Source organism: Malassezia japonica, chromosome 7 (genome assembly GCF_029542785.1).
Source record: "Malassezia japonica chromosome 7, complete sequence".
Taxonomy (NCBI): domain Eukaryota; kingdom Fungi; phylum Basidiomycota; class Malasseziomycetes; order Malasseziales; family Malasseziaceae; genus Malassezia; species Malassezia japonica.
The window spans coordinates 345,886-361,081 of NC_083376.1; the positions used below are offsets into that span (position 1 = coordinate 345,886).

At 65.4% G+C, this 15,196-nt stretch overlaps 9 protein-coding genes across 9 annotated transcripts; 4 read left to right on the forward strand and 5 right to left on the reverse strand.

Moving 5' to 3' along the window:
* Positions 1 to 43: 43 nt before the first annotated feature.
* AHA1 (Co-chaperone) lies at positions 44 to 997 on the reverse strand (the record flags this gene model as incomplete). The annotated part of the gene is made up of 1 exon (XM_060267604.1): positions 44 to 997. The coding sequence occupies one exon, from the start codon at positions 995 to 997 to the stop codon at positions 44 to 46; it is 954 nt and encodes a 317-aa protein (XP_060123587.1).
* An 83-nt stretch (positions 998 to 1,080) lies between these two features.
* Positions 1,081 to 2,421, reverse strand: RPN6 (26S proteasome regulatory subunit rpn6; the record flags this gene model as incomplete). Its single annotated transcript, XM_060267605.1, has 4 exons — positions 1,081 to 1,098; positions 1,131 to 1,199; positions 1,227 to 1,317; positions 1,340 to 2,421. 4 exons carry the CDS (start codon positions 2,419 to 2,421, stop codon positions 1,081 to 1,083), a joined length of 1,260 nt encoding a protein of 419 aa, XP_060123588.1.
* Positions 2,422 to 2,518: 97 nt separating this feature from the next.
* RPN7 (proteasome regulatory particle subunit) lies at positions 2,519 to 3,710 on the forward strand (the record flags this gene model as incomplete). The annotated part of the gene is made up of 2 exons (XM_060267606.1): positions 2,519 to 2,654; positions 2,677 to 3,710. The coding sequence occupies 2 exons, from the start codon at positions 2,519 to 2,521 to the stop codon at positions 3,708 to 3,710; spliced, it is 1,170 nt and encodes a 389-aa protein (XP_060123589.1).
* Position 3,711: 1 nt separating this feature from the next.
* Positions 3,712 to 6,186, reverse strand: SWA2 (auxilin-like clathrin-binding protein required for normal clathrin function; the record flags this gene model as incomplete). The annotated part of the gene is made up of 1 exon (XM_060267607.1): positions 3,712 to 6,186. The coding sequence occupies one exon, from the start codon at positions 6,184 to 6,186 to the stop codon at positions 3,712 to 3,714; it is 2,475 nt and encodes an 824-aa protein (XP_060123590.1).
* Positions 6,187 to 6,239: 53 nt separating this feature from the next.
* MJAP1_003682 (uncharacterized protein) lies at positions 6,240 to 7,826 on the forward strand (the record flags this gene model as incomplete). Its single annotated transcript, XM_060267608.1, has 3 exons — positions 6,240 to 6,883; positions 6,909 to 7,753; positions 7,813 to 7,826. The coding sequence occupies 3 exons, from the start codon at positions 6,240 to 6,242 to the stop codon at positions 7,824 to 7,826; spliced, it is 1,503 nt and encodes a 500-aa protein (XP_060123591.1).
* Positions 7,827 to 7,866: 40 nt separating this feature from the next.
* Positions 7,867 to 8,998, reverse strand: MJAP1_003683 (uncharacterized protein; the record flags this gene model as incomplete). Its single annotated transcript, XM_060267609.1, has 2 exons — positions 7,867 to 8,370; positions 8,393 to 8,998. The coding sequence occupies 2 exons, from the start codon at positions 8,996 to 8,998 to the stop codon at positions 7,867 to 7,869; spliced, it is 1,110 nt and encodes a 369-aa protein (XP_060123592.1).
* Positions 8,999 to 9,040: 42 nt separating this feature from the next.
* MJAP1_003684 (uncharacterized protein) lies at positions 9,041 to 9,637 on the forward strand (the record flags this gene model as incomplete). Its single annotated transcript, XM_060267610.1, has 1 exon — positions 9,041 to 9,637. One exon carries the CDS (start codon positions 9,041 to 9,043, stop codon positions 9,635 to 9,637), a length of 597 nt encoding a protein of 198 aa, XP_060123593.1.
* A 228-nt stretch (positions 9,638 to 9,865) lies between these two features.
* On the forward strand, positions 9,866 to 13,282 carry PAN2 (poly(A)-specific ribonuclease; the record flags this gene model as incomplete). Its single annotated transcript, XM_060267611.1, has 1 exon — positions 9,866 to 13,282. The coding sequence occupies one exon, from the start codon at positions 9,866 to 9,868 to the stop codon at positions 13,280 to 13,282; it is 3,417 nt and encodes a 1,138-aa protein (XP_060123594.1).
* Positions 13,283 to 15,177, reverse strand: MJAP1_003686 (uncharacterized protein; the record flags this gene model as incomplete). Its single annotated transcript, XM_060267612.1, has 3 exons — positions 13,283 to 14,889; positions 14,912 to 15,132; positions 15,158 to 15,177. 3 exons carry the CDS (start codon positions 15,175 to 15,177, stop codon positions 13,283 to 13,285), a joined length of 1,848 nt encoding a protein of 615 aa, XP_060123595.1.
* Between the last annotated feature and the right edge of the window lie 19 nt (positions 15,178 to 15,196).

A 15,196-nucleotide genomic window follows, 5' to 3' on the forward strand; every position in this document is an offset into this window, starting at 1 on the left:
AGACTACATCCTAGTCACTTACAAGAGAGTGCCCAAGCTGCTGTTAGAACGAGAGTACGTACCCCACCGACTTGAAGCCGCGGATGTAGTAGTTTTCAAGGCCGGCCTGCGCCATGTCCTCCTGGCCCGACGGCACGCCGCTCAGCACGAGCTCGAGCTTGGTCGAGTCGTCGCTCTGCGTGAGCTGCGTCGTGAGCGTGCCAAAGTGGTTCGGCGGCCACTGCGGCACGCGCCACGTCTGCACGAGCTTGTGCGGCGCCTCGACGGTGGTGATCGAGCCGGTGATGTTGCCGCCAAACAACTCGTAGTGCGCGCCCTTGTTCAGCGAGAACTGGGCAGGGGCCTTGGTCCACATGGGAATCCGCGCCGGGTTCGTGAGCAGGTCCCACAGGTCCTGCTCACTCACCGCGAGGTGGCTCGCGACGCGCACCTCCGAGGTGCTCGTGGTGACCTTGGTCTCTTTGGGCTTGGCCGGCGCCGGGGCAGCGGCCGGGGCAGCGGCCGGCTTACTGGCCTCCTGGGGCTGCGCCGGGCCGTCCTCGTGGCCGAGGTCCTTGGCGTGGGTCTCGATGAGCTCGGTGCGGAAGCGGTGGAACACCTTTTCGAGCTCTGGCGCGAGCGTGTTGCGCACCGACTGGTACAGCTCGTGCGCCTTGTTCGACGATTCCGACGAGAGCTCGGTCTCGAAACGGTAGTCCTCGTCGTTGTCCTCGATTTCGTGCGAGACCTCCGGGAAGGTGATGGTGCCGCTCGCCGACGTGCCATCCTCTGCCTCGCCGGTCCAGTTGAGCGTCACGACGCAGTCGTAGATCGTGATGAGCTTGCCCTTGCGGTTGCCGAGCTCGACGTCGCCCTCAAAGCCAGCGAGCTTCTCGACAGCGACCTTGGCGCCCTGCGCCTCTGCCGACTTTCCTACGAGGTTCTGCGTAAACCAGTCCTTCGCCCACGGCGTGCACCCCTTCGTCTTCCAGTGATAGTGTTTGTTCCACGTCGACATCGTAGCCACTTGGCAAGTCGGCGACGCACACGCCAGCCTCGATAGAAGTCTCGAGAACCTATGCACGTGGCACCACGTGACAACTATGTGAGCTCGTTCGCCTGTGTGAGCGTGGAGGGAGGGGAGGGCGTACCTTTTGGTATAGGCTGTCGACGACGTTGCCGATCTGCTTCAGCGCACCCAGCGTGCTCTCGTAGGTTTGCTGTGTGAATTTTCTTTTGCAACGTACATCCTCTTCGACCTCGTCAAAGATCACGAGACATCCCGCGCCCTGGTCGAGCACGCCCTGGAAGACCTTGTCGAGAATCATTTGGCTGAGTCTGGGTTAGTCTCGCGACGCACTTTTGTTCGACCTCGCGCACGGGCTGGTGCACGAGCTTGGCGATCTGCTGCAGCTCGATGCGCGAGTACGGCTCGATGACACGCAGCAGGTTTTGCTCCAGGAGCGAGTCGTACAGCGCCGAAAGATGCGAGCGGATGATGGGGTCGCTCGACAGCTCGCTCTTGTACTGGCGCAAAGTTGTCTCAAACTCTTCGAGCGAGCGGTCGATCTGTGCCTTGGCAACCGCCTTCATCACGTCGATCTCGCGGCCGTGGTACTTGCTCGCGATCTTGCCCTCGAGGATCGAGTTGACCTCCTCCGGCTGGTTCAGCATAATCTTGCAGAGGAGCATGTACTTGAGCGCAAGGAGCGTGCGCGCGTCGTCCAACGAAGCGAATCCCTCAAAGGTCTCGAAGAAGTACGACGCGGCGGTGTTGTAGTCCTTGTCCTCTGCGTGCAGAATGCCGCTCTGCATGTCGAGCTGCGCCTGCATCGCCGGGGGACAGTAGATCGAGTTGGCCGATGTGCGCGCCGAAGTGAGCGCGGCCTTGGCCTTGGGGAAGTTGGAGATGGCGTGGTTCACCTTGCTCTCCAGCAGGTGCACCTCGGTGAGGATCATCTTGTCGTCGAGCGTCTTGAGCTCCTTGAGGAGCGCATTGATCAGCGGAAGCGCCTCGCGATAAGCCTTCGCCTCATAGTACAGCCCGATGAGCTTCGTCTCGAGGTTTTGCTTCAAAAAGATGCGCTTCTCCTTCTTGGCCCACTCCGCGTTTTCTTTCGTGACCTGGATCTGGATGTGCTCGCTGTTGGGAATCGCAAAGAAATAGTCGATCAGGATGCGCACCAGCTTCGCCGTCTTGGCCTTTGCAATCGACGACATGAATTGGCGCGAGTCGCGCACGGTAGCCGCGAGGCCCTCGGCGTCTTTCTGGTCGCGGTGCAGCTCGCCGAGGCGCAGCAGCGCTGCCTCCTGCTCGGCCAGCATCAGCTCGTCGTCTGCGCCAGCATGCTGATGCAAGATATTCTCGAGGATCTCCTTGCCTTCTTTCACCTTCCCGGCGTCGATCGCCGCGCTGGCTTCCGCCACCGTGCCCACAGGCATGATCGTCGTTCGGCGCCCGGCGGCCACCGACGACGCGTCACTCCACCTGCTGACTAAACATTCGGCCGCGATCGACGCTGGCGTGGCTGGAGCCATCATGGAGGACGATTCGGTGGCGCCGATTCCGAACCCTAGCGTGCAGCAGCAGCTGTTTGTCGTGATGCGCGCCGCGTCTACGGATGCGGCGCGTGCAGAGGCGCTCGCTGCGCTCTTGGAGCAGATCGAAGCGGACGGTACGTGGAAAGACTGACCCAGACATGCTCCCCTACTACGAGTTCCTCCTTGCGGACGCGGCGATCGCGCAGCGCGTGCCGCGCAAGGGCGACCTCGTCAAGAAGCTCAAGGAAAAGAATGATGCCGAGCTGAACCGCCTGCAGAACGCGGAAAAGCAGGCAGAGGAGAGCGAGGGCGAGGTCGAGCTGCATACCGTGCTCAAGCAGCGCGCCATGTACCTCGCCAAGATCGGCAACAAGGACGCGGCGCTTCCCGCGGTCGAGACTGCGCTGGAGAAGGCGACCGGCCTCGGCTCCAAGATCGACCTGACCCTCCTCCAGATCCGCCTCGGCCTCTTCTTCGGCGACACGGACCTGACGCAAGAGGCGACGGCGCGCGCCTCGGCGCTGATTGAAGAGGGTGGCGACTGGGACCGCCGCAACCGCCTCACGGCGTACCGCGCGGTGTACGCGGCATCCGTGCGTGACTTTGCCGAGGCCTCGAAGCTGTGCCTCGAGGCGCTTTCTACTTTTACTGCGACCGAGCTGATGGAGTACGACGACTTTATCAAGCTGACGGTCCTCATGAGCATGGTGACGCTCTCGCGGCGCGACCTCAAAAAGATGATGGAGGCGCCCGAGGTCCTGCAGGCGATCGACCAGCTGCCGCACCTCGGCGCGTTTACATCGTCGCTGTACAACAGTGAGTACGCCGCGTTCTTCCGTGCGCTGGCGGACGTCGAGCAGACCTATCTGCTTCCCTCGCGCATCCTCGCGCCACACACCCAGTACTACGTGCGCGAGATGCGCATCATCGCCTTTGCGCAGCTCCTCGAGAGCTATCGCAGCGTGGCACTTGATAGCATGGCCGCTGCGTTTGGCGTCACGCCCGAGTACGTCGACAAGGAGCTCTCGCGCTTCATCTCGGCAGGCCGCCTCGCCGCGGTCATCGACAAGGTCGACGGCACGATCGAGAACCGGCGGCCGGACGCGAAGAACGCGCAGTACGCGCGCATCATCAAGGAGGGCGACGTGCTGCTCAACTCGCTGCAGAAACTCTCGCGTACTGCTCTATAGATTAGGCATGGAATGCTTCATTCAGTGCGTGAAAGACGCCGGCAGCCGTCATGCGCTGCTCGACCGACGTCGTGCTGGGGGCAAGCTTGTCGGGGTGCAGCTTGGCAATGGCGCGGGTAAAGGCGCGCTTGACCTGGGCGTCGGTAATCAGCTCGTGCAGCTGCACCTTTTTCCAGTTCAGCGAGGGCCACAGCAGGCCAAACTGGGGGTCGTCGAGCGACGAAAGGAGCGCGCGGATGTTGTTTTTCTTGCCGGCGCTCCACGCCTGGATCTTGGCGTCGACCTTGTCTTTGTGCTCCATGCGCTCGGCCTCCTCCGCGTCCTGGGCAGAGAGCTGCGCGCGGACACGGTCGCGCCCGGCGTCCGACGCACGCTGCGCCGCAGCGCTCGGCGCGGCTTTCGCGACGGGCTTGGGGGGGGGCGGGCGCAGCATCTTTTCGCACCGCGCCGCACCTTGCGTCGCCGCACGGCGGTTCGCATCGCCGGTACGCACGCCGCTGCCGTCGGCACGCTCAAAGAGCAAAAGCGCTGCCCAGTCTTGCTGCGCAAGCGCCCACTTTTCACGCAGCTCGTACGCCTTCGCACGCTGGCTCACGCTCTTTGCATACGCTTCGCGCAAATTCACTTGGTAGGACGCAGGGATCGGCGCCTCGCGCTGGGGGTGGTAGAGCGGCGTGCCGGAGCCGGTATGCATGCCGGGCAGCACAATCAGCTGGAGCGACGTCGTGCAATCTTTTTCTGAGCCTTCGCTGTCGCCATTCTTCAGGCGCACATTCGCACGGTTGTTGAGCAGGGGGACACGGTACAGCGAGAGCTCGTGCAGGACACCCAGCGCTTTGGTATAGTGGTCCTCGGCCTCGCTGTACGCGCCGCGGTGGAACGCATCGTTGCCGCTCTTTTTAAAGTCGGCAGCACGCGTCACGGATGCGGGGGGTTCGGCAGGGAACGTGCGCTCCAGGAGGGGGCCAGTCGCACGCGCGGGCTGCTTCGCGCGCGCTGGTTGCACAGGGCGAGCTGGTTGCGCAGGGCGCGCAGATTGCGCACTGTGGGCGGATTGCGCAGTGCGCTCGGCACGCCTGGCACTGCGCGCGGGCTCCGCATTGCCACCCAGCAAGTCGGCCTCGGGCTGCTCGGCCTTGGCCTTGCCACGGCCCTCTACACCTGCTTCCTGGCGCGCCTCGGCAGGCCGCTGGACCCGCTCAGGAGCCCGCTCAGGAGCCCGCTCAGCCCGCTCGGCCCGCTCGGCCCGCTCCGGCCGCTCGGCTCCCTGGCTCTCGTCGGCCTCTTGCATCCAGCGCGGCCGCCCATCATAGTCGACCGGCTTCTTTTGCGTCTGCATCGTGCCCCATCGGCGCCATGCATGCCGCCCGAGGCCGGCCGCCATATCCATCGCACTCTGCTCCTGCCCGTCCTGGCGCGCATCGTCCAAGGCCTTTTGCGCCTGGGCCTTCGCCGTGCCCCAGAACGCATTGGCACTCTTGAGCACGCTCGAGCCGATCTCGGTGGCCTGCGACCGCAGCTGGTCCGCCTGCTTCTGCCATTCCTGGCGGGGCTCGCGCGAGCCCCACGGATCCTGGTGGCGGTCTGCGGGGTGCGTAGGCAGCCCTCCCGCGCGGTCCGCGGGGTGCGCAGGCAGGCCGTCGCGCTCGGACGGATGCGCAGGCAGCGCATCCGCACGCTCTGTGCGCGCAGGCCGCTCCGGCTCGCGGCGGGGCGGCGCGTCCTCGGTAAGGATCGTCAGTGCAGCCTCGATATCGACGCCGGTCGCTGTCTGCGACAGTGCACGACGTGCGGCGTTCGGCGCAAAGCCCATCTCGACCAGTTGGCCGACGACGTGGGGCGGGGGTGATGCGCTGCGCCCTGTAGGCGTGCGGTGCACCGGCTCGCTTGGCGGTGCGGCGGGCTTTGCAGGCGGCTTGGAAGGCTTAGCTGCGGCCTGTACGGGCTTGCCGAGCTCGCCGAGAAAGTCGTCGTCGGCGGCGGGCGCCGCGTCCTTGGCGCTGTCCGTTGGCCCAAAAAACTCGTCCAGAAGGTCGCCGCCTGCAGGCTGCGCTGCTTGCGGCGGCTGCGAAGGCCTGGATGGTGCCGGCTTCGGCACGGGCTTGGCGGCCGGCGTACCGATCGATTCAAATGCGTCGAAACCCCACATATCGTTGGCCTCCTTAGTGGCCTGCTCCTTGGCGGGCTGCACCTTTTGTGCTGCCGCCCCCCCCATCGGCTTACTCGCTGGCTGTACGAACGAGGACGGAAGGAGCGACTCGAACGCATCGCTGCGCGGCGCGTTTCCGTTGCTCGCTGCGCTCGGCTTGCTCGGCAGATTCGACCTGCTCGGCCCGCTCGGCTTACTAGGCGAAGCGGGCCGCGCGCCCTGCGACGGCATCGATCGCAGGAGCGCGTCAAAGTTGTACGAGTTCGGCTGGCTCGGCGTGCCTTGGCGCGCCGGCGCGCCAAACTCCAGGCTTGCCAGATCGTCCATATGGAGCGGAACCAACACGGCCACGTGGCAGCACTGCCGCTTGCGCACGACCAATGTTCAAGGCGCCGAACCCGTACGAGGACCTGGTGGCGAAGGCCACCGACGAAGGGCTCACCGGGGAGAACTGGCAGCTGAATCTTGACCTGTGTGATAAGCTATCCGATGACGACGAAAACAATGCGCGCTCGATGATCGCCGCTGTCCGAGGGCGTCTTACCCACAAGAATACCAATGTGCAGCTCTATGCACTGACCCTCGCCGATACCTTGTCGAAGAACTGTGGGAATGCGGTGCACCACGAGATTGCGTCGCGCGCGTTTATGCAGACGATGTCGAAGCTCGCGACCGACCGGACGACGCACGCACTGACCAAGAAGCGCGTCCTCGCCCTCCTCCGCGAGTGGGCCGACGAGTACAAGGCAGATGACACGCTCAGCCTCGTCGCAGAGACGGTGCGTGATCTCAAGGCAGAGTACTTCGACGTGGACGACGACGACGTGACGACCAGCAACGCCGACGCGGCCGAACGGCTGCGGAGGGAAGACGAGGAGCTCCAGCGGGTCCTTGCGCTCTCGGTGCAGGACCAAGGCGGACGCGGCGCCTTTATGAACAACGCGGGGGGAAGCAGCACACGCGCTTCCGACGTGCAGGCCGCGCCCCCGATCCAAGAGACGCCGGCGGCGCCGGCGCCTGCCCAGTCGGCCGCTCCGCCGGCCGCCCAGCCCGCGGCAGCGCTCTGCGGCGGCGCCTGCGACGGCGCCTGCGGCCGCGGCGCCGCAGGCACGCCCGTCGTTTGTGCGTGCGCTGTACGACTTTGAGCCGGACGAGCCGGGGGAGCTTGCGTTCTCGGCAGGCGACGTAATCCGTGTGCTGGACAGTGTGTACGAGCAGTGGTGGCGTGGTGAGCTGCGCCAGGACGTCGGCATCTTTCCTGTAAACTATGTCGAGCCGATGCCCGAGATGGCGCAGGCGGCGATCGAGCAGGACCTCGAGATGGAGCAGAGTGTCTTTGCGCACGCCGCCGATATCCACCTGCTGCACGCGCGTCTGCAGCAGCTCGATCCGGTGCGCGACAACTTTGTGGACGACGACGAGCTGCAGGACCTGTACCAGCGCTCGCTTTCGCTGCGGCCCAAGATTATCCGGCTGATGGACCGCTACAGCGTCAAGGTACAGGAGCTGCGTGCGATGAACGACAAGTTTATGCGGGCGCGCAGCACGTTTGAGGACCTCATTTCGCAGCGCATGGAGCAGTACGCGCACGACCGCCACGAGCACGGCGTCGGCGAAGGCGAAGGCAAGTTCGCACAGGCCGAGCCGCCGCTGGCCGACCACGCCGCGCCTGCGCTCCAGGCAACGTACGCGGCACACGGCGCGACGCACGCCCCTCTTGGCGCCTACGACGCGGCACCGGCACGCAGCGATGCGTATGCCGAGACTCAAGGTTCCAGTGCCTATGCCCAGGGCTCGTCTCAGCAGGGCACTGCGCAAGCCCCTCCCTACGGCTCCTATGCTGGGTACGCGTCCAATCCCCCCGGCCACCTGTCTGCCGAGGAGGAAAAGCGGCGTCTCTTTGAGCAGGCCAAGGCCGAAGTCGATGCCTACCACCAGGCCTACCACCAGCAGCCGGTGCAGCGTAACGATACCGCAGAGAGCCTGGCGGGTCTGCACCTTTCGTAGTTAGTACATGATTGTGTCTTGCTCCACAAGACGGGGAATGCCGCGCAGCGCAGGGTCCTTGGCGACCGACCAGAGGTAGCCGTCGAGGTCGACTTCGGTCATCCCGAGCGAGCGCTCGGCGCGCTCCACGATGCGGGCGCCGGCAGCGAGCGCGGCAGCGCGAATGCGGTATGCGTCGTCCTTTTCGAGCTTTGGCCCTGCCTTTTCATCGCTCGGCTGCGCGTCCCACGAGCGCAGCGCCTCGATCGACGAGGCGGACGCGTCGAGGATGCCGAGGTGGAGCAGGATCGTCGGAATGACATTGTCGACAAACATCGGCAGCGGTTCCGGAAATCCGTTCTTCCAGCGCTGCGCGAGCAGCGTGGCGACAGGCGGCGCGTCGCTCGGCAGCTCGTCGGTGACCTTTTCGCGGAGCGCATTCATCAGGAAAAAGGCCTTTTTGAAGAGGTAGACGTGCTCGCCGTCGAGCAGCGTCGTGTCCTCAAAGCCGGGAATACAGGTAATCTGGGTGAGACACGCAACGTACCGACTCCAAGAGGCGTGACTCGGCGTCGTCGTGCGCCAGCGCATCCGTGCACGCGTCGAGGACGTACGTGCCGAGATCCGGCTTGCCCTCCTCCTCGAGGAACTGGCCGGCGGCCTTGCACGCGTTCGCCACGAGCTCGAGCGGCGCGTGCAGAGGGCCGCCGACCGTGCCGACCGTCACAAATGGTAGCGTAGGGTGCGCGGACTCTGTGTGCGTCGGCACGCCCAGCACGCTCGCGAGCTGCGTCGGCGTCACGTCCCGGAGCGACGCCGCGCTCAGCGCCTTGTCGTTCGCGAGGTACATGCCTAGCAGGAGGTGCCGCACGTTATCGTATGCTCCGTGCCCTGTCGCCGCGTGAAACTCGGCGCGGTAGCCCGAGAGCGCGTTGAGGAGCGACAATGTCGAAATAAAGGTGATTTCCTCGGTAAAGGAGCCGAAACGCAGCGGAAACACGAGCCCGTGCTCCTTCTTAAGCTCATTGTACCGCGCTGCATCGAGATTGTTGAGGAATGCGTCAATCTTTTCGTCGGAAATCGCGATCTGCGACGCGCGCGCCGCCGCCGCGCACGACGGGCGCACCAGCGCCAAGAGCGGCGTGCTGGCCATGGTGGAGGTGGTGGGGAAATATGCTTTTGTCTTCTTCCTACGATGCATCTCACACGGATCGCCCAGCGCGGCGCGCCGTCCGAGGTGATGGCGGGCCTCGCGCGGTGGCGCTCGCGTGCGGCTGCACAGGGCGTGAGCGCGCACCATAAGGAGGAGGCGCCGCTCGAGGCGGACGTGAATAAGCGCACGTTCCAGCACTGGAAGAATACCACGTCCCAGCGCTGGAATCCCCCGCGGTACAGCCTGCGGCGCCAGGCTGAGCTCGTGCGCGCCGCGTTCCAGACCGGAGACCTCGGGGCGGTGGCGGCGAGTCCCAAGTTTGCCGCCTTTGCACAGCGCCTCGCCCGCCAGGAGACGCACGAGCTGATCACACCGTACAAGGCGCAGGAAGTGCCGCGCCTCAGCAAGAAGCAGGACGCGAAAGAGGCGCTGCGTATCGCGCAAAAAGCACACGATGCGGGGCCGTATGCGGGCCGCTCGTCGAAGCGCATGTTCAAGGGCTCGAATGCCGACCGCGCATCGCGCGCGCGTGCGCGCCGCGTGCAGGAGAACATGACCAAGATGGACAGCATCGTGCAGGAGTGGCGCCAGGACAAGATCACGGAAAAGAACAAGATGAAGCCTACGAGTCCGCTGTAGTCTATAGGCCGACGATCGTGACATGCAGCCTGCGATGCTGCTCGCATAGCGCACCGCACGAAAAGACCGACGTACTGTGCACCGCACGAAAAAACCGACGTACTGTGCTACGCACGCACTGTTCGACACACGACGCACCTCTGCGCTAGGACCGCGCCGCACGACTGCACAACGACACGGCGCTTCCCCGTAGCTTTCCAGTGGAGGTGTGTTCCCGCTTCCACCGCGATGGCGGAATGGACGCAGCAGGCGCATTTCTATGCGGACCACGCCGTGCCTGGCGTGCTCGGCGCGGTGAGCTCGCTCTATTTTGATCCATTCGCCGAGCTCGTATGGGCGGGCAGCGCGTCCGGACAAGTCACGTCGCATACCAATACCCCCCCGTCGTTTGCGCGCTACTCGAGTTATGCTGCGCACGGCGCGCCGTCCAGCCGCAGCGAGGTGCATACGCTGCTTTCAGACGAAAAGGCCATCTTTAGTGCGAGCGCAAAGTCGGTGCGTGCCGCGCAGCGCAACGGGCTTGGCCGCTGGACCGTACGCGTGGACGATCACGCGCCGGGCCTGCAGCTGGCCGGCATGTGTGCCTCGCCGCTGTCTACCAGCTCGGACGTGATTGCGGGCGGCGCGACGACGCAGGCGCTCGCTGGAAAGCTCACAGAGCAGGACGTGCTGCTTGCCGTCAATGTCAACTCGGGGCGCGTGATGCGCTCGGTGCCGTCCGAGGCGGCGATCACGCACCTCGCCAAGTCGGGGCGTTACGTGTGTACCGGCACAGCGCAAGGCAAGATCCAGGTGCGCGATCCCCGCTCGCTCGCAGTCGAGCACCAGCTCATTGCGCACCACGGCGGCTTGATCGACCTGCAGGCCGAGGGCAATCTCGTCTACAGCATCGGCTGGACGCTGCGCCAAGGGCACCGCGTCGCCGAGCCGATGATCAAGGTGCACGACCTGCGCTCGATGCAGGCGCAGGTTCCCATCCCCATGACGGCGCCTGGGGGGCCTGCGTTCCTCGCCGTGCACCCAAAGCGCTCGTCGCTGCTGGCCGTTGCGTCGCCCCAGGCGCAGTTCCAGATGGTCGACACGCACAACCCTGGGCAGAGCCAGTTTTATATCCTCCCCTCCAGCTCGTACACGTCGTCGATGGCCTTTTCGTCGTCTGCCGAGGCGCTTGGATTCGGCGAGGCGGACGGCACGGTGCGTCTCTGGACGAACGACACAAAAGCATCGCAGGCGGCGCTCCCGGTCCGTTTCAACTCGTACCCTACCAAGGCCCCTGCACTGCCCGACTACACGCCGCCCCCGCCGCGCATCGACTGGCAGGACGACACGCCGCTGTCGTGCGTCGGCATGCCGCACTACGACCAGCGCCTGCTGTCCGCCTACGACGCAGACGAATACTGGAGCCACGGGTCGCCGCTGCTGACGATCCCCCCCCAGCTCGACGCGCACGTCCTCGACGGTTTGCAGACCATGCAGAATGTCGGCTATGCGGCGCTGCCGAAGCACCTGCGCGGCAAGCGCAACCAGCTGCTCGGCACCGACTCGCTCACGGACCGCTTCGAAAAGAACGGCAAGCTGAAGCGTACTGCGCTCGCGCGCCTGCGCGGCGCGCGTGGCGACCGCCGCGTGCACCTTGCGCGCTTCCACAGCGAGCAGAATGCCGACGACGACGAGGCGTGGGAGTCGGACCACAGCGGCATGCCGGGCTACTACCGCCTGCTCACCATCCAGTACAGCAAGTTTGGTGTGGAGGACTTTGACTTTGGCTACTACAACAAGACCAAGTTTTCGGGCCTGGAGACAAATATCCCGTGTGCGTACGCCAATGCGTACCTGCAAGCGCTGCAATACACGGGCGCGCTGCGTGCGTTTGCCAAGCGCCACATTCTCATGGCGTGCACCGATCCCGAGTGTCTCTTGTGCGAGGCCGGCTTCCTGTTTCGCATGCTCGAGGACGCCCAAGGCACCAACTGCCAGGCGACGAACCTGCTCCGTGTCTTTTGCCGCATACCGAAAGCACGCACGCTCGGCCTCTTGGACGACGCACAGGACGCGCCAGCGCAGCCCTACTCGCAGCTCGTCCAGCACCTAAACCACTTCATCCTCGGCGAGATCTCGCAAGAGGCGCTGCGCACCGGCGCGTCCCTCGCGCTGCCGACCGAGGCGCTCGCGCTGTGCGCGAACCCCTGTGCGTATACGCTGCATACGCACAGCACCTGCGGCATGTGTGGCCACCGCAGCGCGCGGCAGCACCTCGCGCACGTCGTCGACCTGGTATACCCCCCGCCCGGCACGCCGCCCGCCCAGGAGCTGGCGCAGGTGCTCTCTGCATCGTTTGCGCGCGACGCGGTCGCACGCGGCAAGTGCCGCCATTGCCACGCGCCGCACGCGCCGCACGCGACCTTCCGCACGATCCCGTCGACCGACGCGCTGCCTGCGGTGCTCAGCATGAATGCCAACGTGCACGCCGTCGACCAGCTGGCGCAGTGGGTGCCGCGCGGCGAGCGTCCGTTCCTCTCGCCGAATATCGCGCTGCACGTCCGCCACGGGCGTGTCCACGCGGAAAGCTTGTGGGACGAGAACGTGCGCAAAGCGCCGGAGCACGCGGCCGTGTACACGCTGCGTGCGGTGCTAGTGCAGGTGCAAGGCGCGCACGATGCGCCGCATCTCTGCACGTACATCCGCGGCGCGTCGCCCGAAGAGCCCGAGGCATGGACGCTCTTTAACGACTTCCTTGTGCGCCCGGTGCCTGCGGACGAGGCGCTGCGTTTCGGCGAGCCGTGGAAGATTCCCGCGCTGCTCATGTGGGAGCGTATCGATGGCGCGGCAGCGGCGCATGCGTCGCAGCTCGACCGTGCGACATCCCTCCTGAAGCCGGACACGAGCTTGCTCACGACCGACATCAACATTGCGCCGCACCGCGACCCTGCGCGGATCCGGTACAAGGTGCTTTCGGACGACGAGCTGCCCGAGCCCGGCACGCTCGTCGCGATCGATACCGAGTTTGTGTCGCTGGCACTGGAGGAGATCGAGATGTGCTCGGACGGGACGCGCTCCATGATCAAGCCGAGCTGCCTCGCCCTGGCGCGTGTCTCTGTCGTGCGTGGCCAAGGCAGCGAGGAAGGCGTGCCGTTCATCGACGACCACATTGCCGCCAGCGAGCCGGTGGTCGACTACCTGACGCAGTACTCGGGCATCCAGCCCGGCGACCTCGATCGGCAGATGACGCGCATGACGCTCGTTCCCCACAAGATTGCGTACAAAAAGCTGCGCATGCTCGTCGACCGCGGCTGCCGCTTTATTGGGCACGGCCTCGCAAAGGACTTTCGCATCATTAATATCTACGTGCCGCCGAGCCAGGTGATTGATACCGTGAGTTTGTACCACTCGGCGGCGCACCCGCGGAACCTGTCGCTGCGCTTCCTCTCGTGGTTCCTGCTGAAGCGCGACATCCAGTCGGGCCTCGTCAAGGAGGGCGACGAGGTGCACGAAGGCCACGACTCGATCGAGGATGCGGACGCCGCTCTCCAGCTCTTCCGGTGCTACCAGGGCTTTGAGAAGGACAACCGTCTCGAGGATGTGCTCGAAGATCTGTACGAAGTCGGCGCACGCGTCCAGTGGCGCCCGCCTGTACGGAATGAATAGCTACGACGTAGGATCACGACGCCGGCGTCGCCCTTCGACAGGCGCATCGTTTTCGCCTTGCGCTTCTTCGCGCAATGCCGCGAGCTCCGCATCACCGTCCACGTCGGAGGCATCGTCGTCGTCGTCGTCATCGTCAGAGGCGCCGCCTTGCTCGTCCGACGGGTCGTCCGAGTCGGCACCTTGCTCTTCCGCCTGCTCGGCCTCGACCTCGGCCTGCTCGGTGGTTTCGGCAGCACTCGCGGGTTCTTCGGGCTCGGGCTCGGGCTCGGCAGTGTGGGTGGGGTCGGCGGGTTCGACATGGTCGTCGGCGTGCTCTTTGTGCTCGTCATGCTCGTCGTGCTCGCCGGCGTTTTCGGCGTGCGCGTGCTCATGCTCTTCTTGCGCCTCCTCCTCTTCGTGCTCTTCCTCCTCACTCGACGCGTACTCGATTCCGTCCATCGCGAGCTGATCGACATTTTGGCGCGCATACATCCGCTTGGCGACTTCGCGCTCGCTCGCCGGGCGATTCCCAACAATCACGCGGTGCCAGAAACCGTCATAAGGCATGGAAAGGCCCTGCTCGGCCTTGCGCTGGCGGCGGATACGCAGGCCGTAGCGCATATCGATGCGGTGGTAGTACGCCACCTTGCGCCCCTCGCTCTGCGGCACGATCGTCTGCTGCCGCTCGCGCTCCGCGGCGCTCTGCGGCGGGAGCGTTGTGCCGATATCTGCCTCGCCCATTGCCTCGTCTGCATCAAAGAGCGCATCGGTATCCTTGGCGACCTGCTCGGCAACCGTGCCGTGCGTCGTGATCTGCTCGAGCTCCGGCGCAGCGTCCGGCGCGCCATCGTCCAGGACAATTGCCAGCTGGTTGCCCAGCACATTCGTCTGGTCGTGCGGCTCGAGGTCACGAACGTGCCGGAATCCAGTGGCATACTCGTTTGCGTCGCCCTCCTCGCCGTCGAGGTAGGCGACCTTGGGGAACTCGCCGAGGCGGCGGCGCTTGGCGTAGCGCAGCGCCGCCACATCCTGGCGGCGCTCGGCATCCGCATCGACGTGCGGCGGCTCGGCCATCTCGGTCGAGGTCTCGGACGCGTACGCCGGCAGGTGATCGGCACTCGTGAGGTAGAGCGACACACGCTGGCCGCCGCCGTCGGCGACCGGGCGCAGAATCGCCGTGTCCATGCGCACGTCGCGGTCTGCGACACCCGGCGTCGGCCGCCCGAGGTCCGAGGTGAAGCGGACAATGTGCATCGGCGTCGCCCACGTCTCTGGATCCGGCAGCAGCTCGTACGCGTCCACTGCATGCACGTCCGGCTTGCCGGGATGCGTGAGCGAGGCGAGCGGCGCATTGGCCGCCGCAAAGCCCTGCTCGATGCGCGCAATCTGCGCCTCGTGCGACGTGTCGAGCGGCGCGGCCTTGGCCTTTTCCGACTGCCGCTGCCTGCGCTGCTCTGCGCCGAGGTACTCTGTGCGGCGCAGCCACGTCACGTCCGCGGCCTGCGCGGCGGGCGCCTGCACGGGCCCCTCGATGACCTGCGCCGGGCGTTGCGCGACTTCGTCCGAGAGGAGAAAAGCGTCCTCCTCGTCGACGAGGCTCCAGTCGAGCTCGTCTTTGGCGGCCGCCGCTGTCTTAGCATGAGTACATACGCTGTGATCCGTCGCCCACCCACAGATATTCCATGCGCGCGAGGTCGAGCGGCATGCCGGCTTCTGCGTCGACCGCGACCGGCAGCTGCTGCGCCTCGGCGATGCGCTGCGAAAAGACAGGGGACAGGTAATTCTGCTGGGGCGCATCAATATGCACCAGCTTCGGAGCATACGGCAGCTCGGGGAGGGGGTTGGGGTACCGCACCCGTTCCACAAGATCCCTGCGTCAGCCTCACCACCACCTACCGCTTCCGACGCGCCGCCATCGTGGTATGAGTCACGTGA